This window comes from Tyto alba, unplaced genomic scaffold (assembly GCF_018691265.1).
Source record: "Tyto alba isolate M040663 unplaced genomic scaffold, T.alba_DEE_v4.0 Super-Scaffold_2, whole genome shotgun sequence".
Lineage (NCBI taxonomy): Eukaryota > Metazoa > Chordata > Aves > Strigiformes > Tytonidae > Tyto > Tyto alba.
This window is the reverse complement of record NW_024881282.1, coordinates 33439502-33452134: the sequence shown is the minus strand read 5'-3', so window position 1 is coordinate 33452134 and position 12633 is coordinate 33439502. Positions and strand designations below refer to the sequence as shown.

General features: G+C 50.8%; 2 protein-coding genes across 3 annotated transcripts; one reads left to right on the top strand and one right to left on the bottom strand.

Annotated features, from left to right (window-relative positions):
• Positions 1-647: 647 nt before the first annotated feature.
• JOSD1 (Josephin domain containing 1) lies at positions 648-11308 on the top strand. Of its 2 annotated transcripts, XM_042792741.1 has the most exons (5): positions 655-737; positions 1016-1841; positions 6136-6264; positions 6383-6577; positions 7967-11308. In XM_042792741.1, exons 2-5 carry the CDS (start codon positions 1423-1425, stop codon positions 8064-8066), a joined length of 843 nt encoding a protein of 280 aa, XP_042648675.1. In that variant the 5' UTR covers positions 655-737; positions 1016-1422; the 3' UTR covers positions 8067-11308. The 2 variants fall into 2 exon arrangements, with proteins under 2 accessions (XP_042648676.1, XP_042648675.1); XM_042792742.1 differs by lacking the exon at positions 6136-6264 and having other exon boundaries at positions 648-737.
• On the bottom strand, positions 10699-12618 carry TOMM22 (translocase of outer mitochondrial membrane 22). The gene is made up of 4 exons (XM_042792743.1): positions 12452-12618; positions 12229-12347; positions 11895-12012; positions 10699-11469 (listed from the first exon to the last, which is right to left on the bottom strand). Exons 1-4 carry the CDS (start codon positions 12572-12574, stop codon positions 11395-11397), a joined length of 435 nt encoding a protein of 144 aa, XP_042648677.1. The 5' UTR covers positions 12575-12618; the 3' UTR covers positions 10699-11394.
• Between the last annotated feature and the right edge of the window lie 15 nt (positions 12619-12633).

Below are 12633 nucleotides of genomic sequence, written 5' to 3'. Positions count from 1 at the left end.
CCGCCACAACCGCCAGCTCGGCCCAGAACGAAGTCGGGGGAGGATGGATGTTTATTCAGCAGGCGGTAAACCGCTTCAGTCGTCCCGGCTTGTTTATCACAGCGTGGAGACTCGGCGCTCTCATTAATTAAACAGGCAAGCGGACGAAGGGGAGCGGCAGCTCAGGGGAATTAACTCGCCTGAGGTTATGGGGCGCGTTAGCCGCCGGGCCGGGAGCGAATCCTGCCTACCGTGAGCCGCGCGCCCGGGGGGAGTGGGGAGGCGTTTCCCCGCCCCTCGCGGGGCCGAACCCGGGTCCCCGCAGCGCTCCGGGGCGGACAGACCCGCCTCGCTGCGGCGGGGCGCGGGATACCGGGGCCCTCCCCGCTCGTGTGTCGCCGCCCCCCACCCCGGGCCGTACCCCGCCGCCGGCGTTTAGGGCGGGGGGGGGGGGTGTGGGGTGTGTGTGCGCGCGCGCGCGCGCGCGACGTCGGCGCGTGCGGGGCGGGCCGCGGGGCACGCGCGCCGCGGGGGGAGGGGGGTCACGAGGGGGAGGAGGAAGGAGGGGGGGGGGGAAGGGGGTAAGAGCGGAGGGAGCGGGGCCCGGCGCGCATGCGCGGGCGGTGTGGGGCGGCAGGGGCCGGGGGAGCGGGTGAGGGCGGCGGGGGCTCGGCGGTTTCCCTCCCGCCCCTTCTTGAGGGGAAGGGCGGGCGCCTCGGCCCGGCAGCGAGCCCTGAGGGGCGGGGAGGCTGCTTGAGGTTGGGGGGGGTGGGTTCGGTGGGGGCCTTTCAGGACTGCGGAGGTGTGGGGCCGGGCCTCGGCTGTGGGAAGCGGCTACCCCCCCCCCCCGCGCTCGGGTGGGGGTTGTGGTTGTTTGTTGTTGTTGTTAAGGGGTGGTGGTGGTTGTGCGAGCGTGGGGTGGGGAGGGCCAGGGTGGGAAGGTCCCTCCTGCTGCCTGCCCTCCCCTCGCTCCCGCGGGCTTTGTGCTGCCCCTTCCCCGTTGCTAATGGAGGTTTTTCCCTTTGTCGGAGTGCAGGGTGACTTGCGAGGAGACTACCGTCCCCGGAGCCTGGACCTGAGGTTTTTTGTGGCCTAGCGAGAAGCGGTTTCCTTTCCCGAGCTGTTGGCATCTTCTTGCCTGGATTCAGTCGTTCCCAAAGGAATGGAGGAATGCAGCTGATAAGTCCTTAACCACCCTGTGCTCCTGTAGGCAGCACTAGAAGCTGGCTTCATCCTCCCCACTTTGGCACTTTGGGGGTGGGCCTCTCTTTGTTACCTGCTCTGGGTACCTTCTTAGGGGCACTATAGACCAAAGGAGATGGAAGAAAAGGAGCGATGTGATAAATTTCAGCTGGTACCTTGAGACTAAGGGGATTCATATCTTTTGACTTTTTTTTTTTTTTTTTCCTGTGGGGGGTGGGGGGGAGGGAAGGATTACATTTTATGGGGTATGGGAGGAGGGAGGAAAAATATGTTGCAGATCTTTATGTGGTTTTTAAAACCAGCCATCAGAGGCAATTACTGAATAAACTGAAGCACAAGAGGGAGGGTTTGCGAGCTGGAAGCAGCGCTAGCCTGCAAAAAAAGGGGGCAGTGGGCTGCTGTTGTGACTGCGGAGGAAGAAATTTCAGCCTCCTTCGTTTCTCACCACCTACTCACCATCCACCCTACGCGAAAATGAGTTGCGTGCCATGGAAGGGTGACAAGACCAAATTGGAATCACCAGAGCCACCCCAGCTACCACCACTGCATATTTACCATGAGAAGCAGCGTAGGGAGCTGTGTGCCCTCCATGCCCTCAACAATGTCTTCCAGGACAGCAGCGCCTTCACTAGGGAAACCCTGCAGGAAATTTTTCAGAGGTAGGATATTCTTTGCACTGGTGTTAGCATCCCCTCATCCTCTGTTGCTTGGAGGCATTTTCAGGGCTTATTTGGGGGGGGGGGGGGAAAGAGTGAAGGAGGGGTTCAGAACATGCCACTGCTTTGAACTGAATGTAGCTTCTTGCTTCTTTTTTAAATCCCCCCCACACACACACACCTTTTTTATTTCCACCCTTTCCATGCAGAAATTCTTTCTTTTTACTTGTTTCTGAAACTATTCTGGCTGCCAGTTTGGGGTCCAAGGGTTTTATTGCAGATGTTGTCATGTGGTTGGTTTGCTGTATTCTCCCCCACCCACCTCAATGCATCTTCTACCCGTCTTTTGCCCCTGCCTCGAGTAGATATGTTCTCTTTATGTTAATAGCGGACTTTCCGATTGCCTTTGGAGAGTGAAGGCGACAGGAATGACAAATGGGTCATCATAAAAACTTCTTGATTTAGTACTGCAACGCTTCTACATTTTTTGGAAATGAGGAGCTGTGCCAAATGAGTGACTCCTCATTCAAGCAGTCAAGTGAAGTTCTTCAAATATTATGGGTTTCTTTCCATGCAGCTAGACCCTGTGTACTCTCTCAAACTGGATTTAGTTTCAGTAGCTAGATCCCCATTTTCTGTGGCATTGCTAAATGCTTCCCAGCAGCTTCAAATAATTAATAAAAGTGGGTTTTGAATTTTACTGGGACGAATGGAAATTATTAATGTGGCCTATACAGTAGCTCATATTTTGCTAAATATTTACTTTATGCTGTTTTGGTGCTTTGTGGAAATTCTGAGTATGCCTGTGACAATTGTGATGACCTTTCATTGATGAAGCAAAGTAATCCAACAGGAAATGGGGTCTCCTCTGATACTCCATCTGTGGATGTTGTACTCGTTGCCCGAGTTACGCTTGAATACCTGTTGCCAGCAGTTGATGGTATCTTGTGTTTGTGACAGGTAGGAGATAGATCGTGCTTCATGCCTCTGGTTATGCAGGTACTGTTGGACACGGCAGTCGCGGTACCCTGTGCTGGTGAGCAGGGTGCTGCGTGCCTGTTGCTGCTGTCCTGAAAATCAGCAGACTTAGGGAACTGGTGCTTGACTCATCAAACACGTGCCTGTCTTTGGCAAAAAAAAATGTGGCGATGGACAGCAGCAAATTGAAATGCTATTCATGATAGTGTTGTAAATAAAATTCCTATTGGTGAAGTGGAGCTGGTCCACGGCAGGCTCAAGGCACTCTTTGTCCAATGTAAAGATGCTGTGGTTGTGTTCCAGAGCAGCAATTGTCAGAATCTTAATCACAGATGGATTGCTGTTGGCCTGAAGCAAACAAAGGCAGTTCATGTGGTAGAAGGAGTGTGATGATCTAATTAGTTGGCTTTCATTGGGTTTGGTGAGAGAGAATTAGTGTGCAGCATGAAACCTCTCAAAGAGCTGGGTTGTTAATCTTGTCAGACCTCTTGCCCGAGAACGGAGAATTTGTCTTTGATTCCAGCACGGTATTGTTCCATCCTAATATTCAGATCGAGATACAGAGATTGATTCAGCCCCACGGTAGTATGGGAGTATGCGTGGAAATTCCTCTCAGAAAGGGATGAGCTATAAGCTGCGCATAAGAGTTGCCACTACCTTTGCATCACTGTTGGGTTACCATGCTTGTCTAGCTCTTTGACTTGCCTTTAGGTAGTGTGGATCTAGTTGCCCTTTATACATCACTTTTGTATGTCTTTCCTATGTCTAGTCATATTCTGTGTGTTGATAAAGGACTGATGAATAATAAGCTACAAAAGTGCTGCAAGGTGTGATTTTTTTTTTTTTTTTTTTTTTTTTAAACCTGATGTTGACAAGGTAACAAAATCACAAATAAGCTTTAAGCTTTCTGTAGCTTTTACCACATCCCCTGAAGAATGACTGAACCGCATTGCTTAATCATTAGTTTCCCTTTTGCTGCATCTCCTTGCATAAGGCCAGTATAGTCTGATGATTATCATCTCAAGCGTATGCCAAAACTTGGTCCAAGCTCCCCTCTCATTCTGTAGTCCTTCCTTTCTTCTTTCCTCTAATACAAGAAATGCCTTTCTGATGTTGCTCTGGCTTTTTCTTGCAGGAAGTAAGATTGCATGTTCCAAATGTTGCATGAAGATACGCACAAAATCTATTCATTTCACTGGAGTCTGTGTATTAAGAGCTGGTTAGGAAAGACAACTGCATACAGGAATCTTGGAGCCTGCTGTGTAAAGACAACATGCTGATGAAAGTTTCTGGCTTAAAAAGCTGGGGTGGATTATTTCCTGGATTTCTGTCCAGCCTTGTCAGTCTTCCCCAGCTTAGTGTCTAGATAAAACAAAAACAAACTTTGGGGAGGCAACTTAATTCCTTCTCTAATCAGAATCCTTCAGCTGATGATTGTGGACCCTACTTGGGTGTGAGCAGAGATGTTGAGGCAATTCTTGGTGAAAGTTTGTGCATGGGTACCTGTTCTTTGAGTGTGTCGCCTGCTGGTCTTTTCATCTAATTACTGGGGCTCTGAAAGTGAGGGGAAGGAACAAAGATAATTGTGTTCTTTGAGCTCTCAGATGAGCTTGTCTCTGGAAAACGGTGCCACAAGAGGGTGCTTGTGCAACCCAAAGGGCTCTGCTAATTGGTAGGCTTTCCTAGCTTGCTGGCACTCATGAGAGTTACTAGGCTGAAGCAGTGGTCTCGAGGAATTAGTTGTAGCCAAGTGATCTTGTGTTATGGAGGTGCTGGAAGAACTGTGACAAGCTGAGGTCACATCTCTGATAGATTAGTAAAATACAGACAGAGCTTTGGAAACTGGAAACCATGATTCTGTGAAAATGTCACTGCCTTACTCGGAAACGCTCCGTGGCAAGTATTAATAGCTTTTCCTACTACCACGTTGTTTTGGACTCTTCTCCCTTCTGTAGTTAAGTCATTTCCCAAGCTGTTCTGCGGCAGTGTGCTCCACTGCAAGAAAACTCACAGCAAAAAGCTACCTGTCTGTAGCCTCTCTAGCCTTGGTCGGTGTAAAACTCCCTACTCAATCCACGGCTTTCTCCTTCCTGACAAATGCCTCGTGTTGTCGGGGGAGGAATGCAAAAGGGCTGAGGGGTTTTCACTGGATGAAATGCGCCTGCAGAACTTGGACTGTGCTAAAGGCCAAGTGAAAAACGTGCAGGAGCATCAGGGGGTTTGTGGCACGGAGGTGATGTGAGGGAAAGGCAGGTGAAACCTGGATATTTGGATGATATGAAACATCTGAACTTTGTGCCAGCAGAGCTAATAGAGGCCCTATCAATCAAAAGAGCAGCTCGTCACAGCAGAAGTGATCTCAGGCTTGACTTTCTTTGGTTTGGTGTTGCATGACATTGCTGTTCTCTGCTCCCAGTGTCCCCCTGTGCTTTCTATTCCAGCTGTTGAAACCCATCAGTCACCTTCATAGCTAACTCATGCCTCTTGTTGTTTCCCACCCTTACAAAATTTCCTGGGGAGGGAAAAAACAGAAAACAATAAAAGTGACTGTTTTTTTTTTTTGCCGCATGTCTCCATGTTTTATGTTTTGTATACGTTATTTGCATTTGTGCAAAGGCTGTCTTATATTTTTGCATGTAACATGATGGACTCTGACGCTGGATTTTTAGATGTTGTAGTAATGCAGGTAATGTCTAGGCAAGCTTATGGATTAAAGCTGAAGAGATTTGTTTGCAACAAGGTTATCTGTTCAGTTACCTACAGCAACAGATACTTTTTTTTATCATATAGCAATGGCAAAGCTTTAGAAACCCCCCAAACACAAATATCTTCACAGCTTTGTGTCTGAATACTTCTTTCATTGACCAGTGGAGGGGGTGAGGGAGAACAACCTTTTCTGCAGCCAACCCACCTTGCCTCTTGGTATCCAGTCTTCAAGACTGGTGTTGACTATTGAACTCCTGAAATTGTGTCGGTTCTAAGTGGCAAACTGGCATTTACTCCAACCATGAATTGAGGAAAAAGGAATTGAAGCATCCTTCAGAAGTACCGGTTCAAGGGAGGGAAAAAATCTTCCTGCTTCGCTGTCTCTTTCACATCAAAGCTAGGATCTTTTGGAGACTTTGTATATCAAAGTTATTCGTAGTGCATTATTTAGGCTTCTCGGCCCCTTTGAGTGGTAAGGGGGAACGGGATAGTTTGTGTCGAAGCGTAAAACCTCTGCAAACAGATTTCAAGTTATGTGGCAAGTAGCCCCTTCCAACTGTGGGACCGAGGTTCTGCAGACACCGGCTCGAGCAGTCTCCTGTTGCGTTTGCAGGCTGTCCCCCAACACCATGGTGACGCCCCACAAGAAGAGCATGCTGGGAAATGGGAACTATGATGTGAATGTCATCATGGCAGCGCTTCAGACCAAAGGCTATGAGGCAGTTTGGTGGGACAAGCGCAGGTACTGACAAGTTGTGTAATTCTGGAGATGGCTGCCGTTTGTAAAAACGAGGAGGAGAGGAAGTTAAAAGTGCCAGAATATAAATCTTACTGCTGTCTTGTTTTCTGCACTCTTTCAGGGATGTGAACGTCATTGCCCTGTCTAATGTGATGGGCTTCATCATGAATCTGCCTTCCAGCCTTTGCTGGGGCCCCGTGAAGCTCCCCCTCAAGCGACAGCACTGGATCTGTGTCCGGGAGGTGGGAGGCACCTACTACAACCTTGACTCCAAACTCAAGGTGCCTGAGTGGATCGGAGGTGAAAGTGAGCTCAGGTGGGATTTTTTTGTATTCTGTTCCTCCTCAAATCCTTCCCTGTTGGAGGGGGAGAATCTGTCCTTTAAACAACAATTGAAAAGTTTATGGTTGACCTTCAGTAGAAAACATTTGAGAGTGATCAGGTTCTTGTGCCTCCACTTAGATTTGTACCCTTTTTGCACAAAGCTAGGGAGCTGCTTTCAGCAGTGGTGATCTCTGCGAGCTCAGGAGAACGTGTTTTCACCTCCTACGTGGCTGGCTCTGTCACTAGTGCTGAAGGTAGAGGCCAAGTCTGGTATTAGCGGGGGACCCCTTCAGTGAGATGTGCCGTGCCTCGCTCCCTCCTCAGATGTGAGAGCACCAGCATTCCTTTGGCTCTTTAGTGAGCGATCTGCGTGCATGTTCCCAGTGAAAACCTTTCCAGACTAAAAGTGCAGCCTTACCCCTGACAGCAGTGAAGGCTGCTTGGTAGGAATCATTTGCCTGTGTAAGCATACGCTGAGCTGCTGGCTTGACTCCCCACCCCTCTTCATTCTTAACGTGAGATGGTTGGTGTAATTACTTCGACCGCAAAGGCTCACCTGCTCTTAGTTGCTGTTTAGCTTCCGTTCCATCCTGTTTTAAATCCTACTAGCAGCTTTGCAGTCTTGGCTAGGCTTGTTCTGAGCTAGGGGTTGCACGTGAACAGTATTTGTAGGGCCTACCATGTCATTAAAGTCTTGGTAAAGCGAATGTCAGCCTTTGGTGAGCTTCTGGGGTAAAGTAACGCAGTTCTGGAACTGCTTCTGGTGGATTTTGTCCTAGGTGTACTGTTCTTCAGCAATAAATAAGGCCTTCCTATATAGGGAATTTTGGAAATCTGGGCCAAAAGATATCTGAAGACGCTGATTTGACTTTCGTAGTTATTGGAGATAATCTGAGCTTGGTATTAGAAAAAGCTTGTGGGCAGAAAGGGGCTGCAGAACTGTCAGATGACCGGGTGGTACGCTGCTGCTACGACCTGCGATGAGGACAGCTAAATTTTTTTTTTTTTTTTCACAAGTATTACAGATTTGTTGGAATTATTTTAAAATACAGTGGGATTCTTGATCTCAGAGATCCGAAGAAACTGAACTTGCATTTAATTCTATTTTTGCCACCTTGGGAAATTGGGAAGTGACATCTATGTACACTTCTCTCTCCTGTCTGTCTGATTCTGTGAAAATTTTTAATTTTAGAGTTATGTTGAGTCTAGCGTGGCAAATTTAATAGTTGTTTGTTTTTTTTTTTTTGTCAGAAAATAACTGAAGAGAATGTGTGGGGGTTTTCTCCCATTTCTTGTCATATTTGTGTAGTTATTTGCATGTAGTTGTTGTAGAAGATGACAAAGTTCTACACTCAGTAGCGCTTATTTCTCTTTATGACAGGAAATTTTTGAAACACCAGCTGAGAGGAAAGAACTGTGAACTCCTGCTGGTGGTGCCAGAGGAGGTGGAAGCACATCAGAGCTGGAGAGCTGACGTGTGACGCAGACCACCTCTGCCCTCCTGCTACAGCTCTTCCCCTTTACTCATACCCCCGACGTCCCGAAACCTGGATAATGGGTGCCCCAGCTCTTCTCACCTGCAGTTTCCTTTGTTAGGCTCTTCTCTTCCTTCCTTGGTGCAATAGGGCAGCGGCGGAGGACGCTGGAGGCGGTGGGTGGGGAGGAATTGAGGGCAGAGTGGAGGAAACCGGAAGCCAATCGCTTTATCGGCAAAGGCGGATGAGCTGCGTGCCCTTCATCTAGCTAGAAGGCATTGTGCTCTTTAAAACCGGGCTTTGGGGCTGGGGTGTCTGGAAGCCTCTGGCCTCCCTTTCCCCGCGTGGTTCAAGGCCGTGTGTGCTGGGACACTGCTCCCGCCGGCGCTCGCCGGGGGCCGAGCACGCCGCCGCTCCTTCGCAAGTCTCTCCCTCTGAAACAAATCATCGTGAAGATGTTTGCAATTCCGAAGGGTCTCTCAGGACACTCTCAAACACTAGGAATGGTACGGTGCTCTGCACGACCCTCTGCTGCTTAGCAGTGGTTTGTGCCAGGAAGTAGAAAACAATAATAAAACCAGTGTCATCTTTCGAGAAATCCTTTGGGTAGCCAGAGGATTCTTCCCCAGTGTGTCCAGGGGTTTATGTATGTGGTGAGCAGTAGTTCAGCAGCATGTGGTTGGCTAAGGCATCGTGGAAACAGCAAGGACAGACTAATTGAGGAGTATCGAGTTTCTGGACTGGAGGGAGGCCATAGTCTGCTTGGGTTTCTTTGTGCTACGTTGTTGGGTTGTTTTCTTTCTATTTTTTAACATCTATTTTGGTTTTCTGCGTGGTCACCCAGTAGTTTAGGGGCTGCTTAGAGAGAAGAATAAAACTGAAGGGGTTTTGAGAGGGATTCATTCCCTTTTTATTTTCCCCTTTCCAGAAGTCTAGCCCACAGACACAAATGTCATGCGAGATGTCTCAGAAAGAGGTAGAGTTACAAGGAGAAAATTGGCTGAGGGCTGCCTTTATAGTAGTCAGGTTTTGCCCTTTTTTGTCACTACTAGCCAATAATGTGGGAGATGCAGAGGGTCCACCAGAACCTTCGGGTGTTAGAGACACCCTGGCCTGGTAGTTGAACCAACCTCTCTCTTCAGCATTGGCTGACGAACATTCCATTAATAGACAAATCACTTTTTTCCTCCCCTCCCTTCTGTGGGGAGGAGTGACTAGGCATGGAGATGCTGAGAGGAATCTCCACCAGCTGTTGCCCGGTCACCTGGGCGAGCTGTAGCTGCCATGCCTTCACAGCAGGAGGAGGAAATACCCAATTTGGAACAGACTTCGCTGCGTTTAGCGCTTCCCGGCCGAGCTGCCGTTTGCTTCCCTCCTTCGCGCGTGGGGACGTCTCAGTTAAACAGCAATCTCTGGGACGTGATGGAGCTCGAAGGATCCCACTCCATCGTCCAGGAAAGTCTCGTTACTGGTGTTTGAGCTTGTGGAAGGAGGGGTTGTAACTACCTTTGCTGGGTTATTTTTCTCCGGAGAGCTCTGCAAAGACGTGAGCGGGCGCTCGAAGCTGAGACACCGTCAAAATCGCACCTTCCTAACAGAGAAGAGAGGCCACGTGCCCATGGGACGATGCTGTTCAGCGGCCCCCGGACATCTGGCAAGCACCATCCTGCAGTCTTTTGTGCGCAGCCTCCCGCAGTCAAGGGCAAATGGCTCTTAACGTTTTCAAGACCCAACGTTTCTATAAAAAGTCCTATTTCGTAACACATTCCAATGACCAATACCAGCTGGCAGAGTTTTTAAACGCTTTACAGGCAGGATGCGCAGCCTGCAGGCATTCTGCTCGTGACTTGAAGCCATTTCTTCAAGAGGGGGAAGAAAATAAATCTCAACGACAACGTTTTCTATGCTGATTGAAGTCGCACTTTGGAGAAACCCTGTTTGCATGGAAACTGCAAGCCAATGGATCAGTGCACAATATGCAAAGATGTTTTAAAATATTTTGGGGCTACTTTCCTCTCCTTATATGTCAGCTCCTTTCTTGGGGGGGGGGGGGGGGGGGTGTGGGGTGGGGAACTGTGTTATCCAGCTGCTCAGGTAAAGGGAAAGTGTATGATCACGCCCCCGTGGGAGGCGAGGCTGCGGAGCCCAAGGGTGGGCGAGCTGGTCCAGGCCCACCGCTCGGGAGCGGGGAAGCCTGTGTTTTGTTTTCTTGCTTGTTTGGTTTTGTTAGAGCCTTGTCTTGGGTTTGTTTACAGAGATGTATTTTGTTTAACCAAATAATTAAAAATGGAGGAAAAAAAAAAAAAAAAACAAAAACAAAAAAAAAAAAACATTTCCATATAAATGTCCTATCACTTCTGTATGTTCAACTGAATTGTTCTGTAACAAAGTACGTAAAGGAAAAATAAATTTTTTTTTTCTTTGGTTATAAAACTATACCCTTTCTGAACCTTGACTGGTGCTGAGGTAGAAGCACAGGGGGAGCCTCCCTTAAGCCTTGCAAAGCTTCCTCTGCCCTCTGAAGGTGACGAAGCCATGTCTGGCCCTTTCCCCACGGCCAGGCCCTGCGTGAACCACAGGGGTCTCTACCCACAAAGCTACCACTAGCTCTGAAAGAACGGAGCCTTCCTAAAGGATGTCTATTAAAACCACACTGCTCAGGTTGGATTTATTTAATATTCAATACAAAAAAATACGCAGCCGATATCTGAAGTTCTACTTTATGAGGCAGAGGATCAGCGCGGACGTGATCGTCTTGAACCTGGCCTGCTGCTCCCTCACTTCTCACACACACATGAAGTTGCAGTGAAAGTATTTTTGCAGAAGCATCTTCCCGGAGAGTGTTTTTTGTGGGGTACAGCTACCCGCACCCCTCCTTCCTTTGCTTTGCTTTGCCTGCTGGGAAAGTCACTCCTCCTCCTCCTGTCAGCGGTGTCCTTCAGCTCCGAGTCAGCCAGGAAAGGATTTGTTTTGTTTGACTGATGCCTTTCGAAGCCTGACCTGTGCCCTGGGGTGGTTCTGTGGGGGGCAAGGGGGCTGGAAGAGGAACTTCCCCCAGTTCAAGTCTGTAACCGGTTATGGCATACTGAGTGAATGAAAGGAAAGGCTCATGACTTCTACGGGGGGAGGATGCAGACAGGAGCCGTCATCAGGTCCAGAGAGGGGGGGGTTTCTCCCCCTCATTATGAACAGGTCAATGTCCCAAAGGAGAACCAAAAATAAAAACAGAAAAGAAAAAAAAAAAAAAATGCCCTGACCCAACAAATCAACAGTTCAATATATCATAATCTCAAGGTCTTCCCACATGATCTGAATCCAACGCAGCTTCCGCAAATTAGATTTTTCCAGACAGCGGAGGCAGGGCCCCTGGCATTCCCCCCGAGAGCCCCGTGTTGGGTCCGAGGAGGATCTGGAAGGAAAACGCTCAGTCGCGGGGCTGCGAGGCCAGAAGGACAGCTGCCACGCACCCCCCTCCCTCCCCTCCCACAGCTACGCGCGGGGCGCCGAAGGCACCAGCAGCGTTTTGCCAAATCGGTTCCTCCCTTGGTCTGACAACCGAGCTCGAAGCGGGGCCGCCCCAACTGCCGAGTGGGGGGGGGGGGGGGCGGGTTTGGACCCTGCTTGCGCGTTTCGGCCCAGCGAAAGCCGGCCCAGAGCTTGCCGCCAGCCCGTTACCGGGAACTGGCAGGATCGTCCCACCGGGACTTCCAGCCAGAGAATCTGGTGGGGCGAAGGAGGCCACGAGGTGTAACAAACGGCAGCCTGCTCCCTCCGCGGGCAGCCCAGGCCGGTTGTGAGGGGCCGGGAGAGGGGGCTGGGGTGCTCCCGCCTCACCTGTCGCTGCTGCAGCTGCTGCTGTTGTTCCATCTGCAGTTTTTCGGTTTCGAAGACGACAGGAAGAACCAGAATCATGAAGGAGGTGGTCCCAATCCACAGAGCTGCCCTGGAGAATCTAAGGAGGAGGATAAGGCTCGGTTCCTCAGCTGCTGCTTGCAGGCGCCAGGCGTTTCCTTCCTGTGCCCCAGCCAAACGCCCTCCCCCGGTCCCACCCCCGCGGCGGCCCGGTCCACGCCAGCTTCTCCCCTCCCGGTTTTGCCCACGCCGCCGAGAACCGGCGGCAGCGGGGCAGCCCGGCACCCACCGGGGCCCCCCCCCGCCGCTCCCTCACCTGTACATCTTCTGCGCGACCGTCAGCGACAGGTCGAAGGTGGCTCCGGCCGCCGAGCGGACGCTCTCGGGGAACATCTCCGTCAGCCCCCACAGCCGCTCCGCCAGCGTCTCGTCCAGCTGCCGGGCGACACGCAGCCGCGTCAGGCCCGCCCCGGCCCTGCGCCCTCACCCCCCCACCCACACACACACACACCGCCCCGCCCCGCCCGCCTCCCCGCTACCTCCTCGTCGTCGTCCTCCTCTTCCTCCTCCTCCTCCTCCAGCTCGTCCTCCAGCTCCTCCGCCTTGCCCGAGCCGCCCTTGGGCAGCAGCTCCTCCGAGGACAGGGACGCCGCGGCCGCCATCACCACCAGCCAGGGACGGAGGGGGCGGCCGGCCACCGGAAGCGGAACAGCGGCGCTCC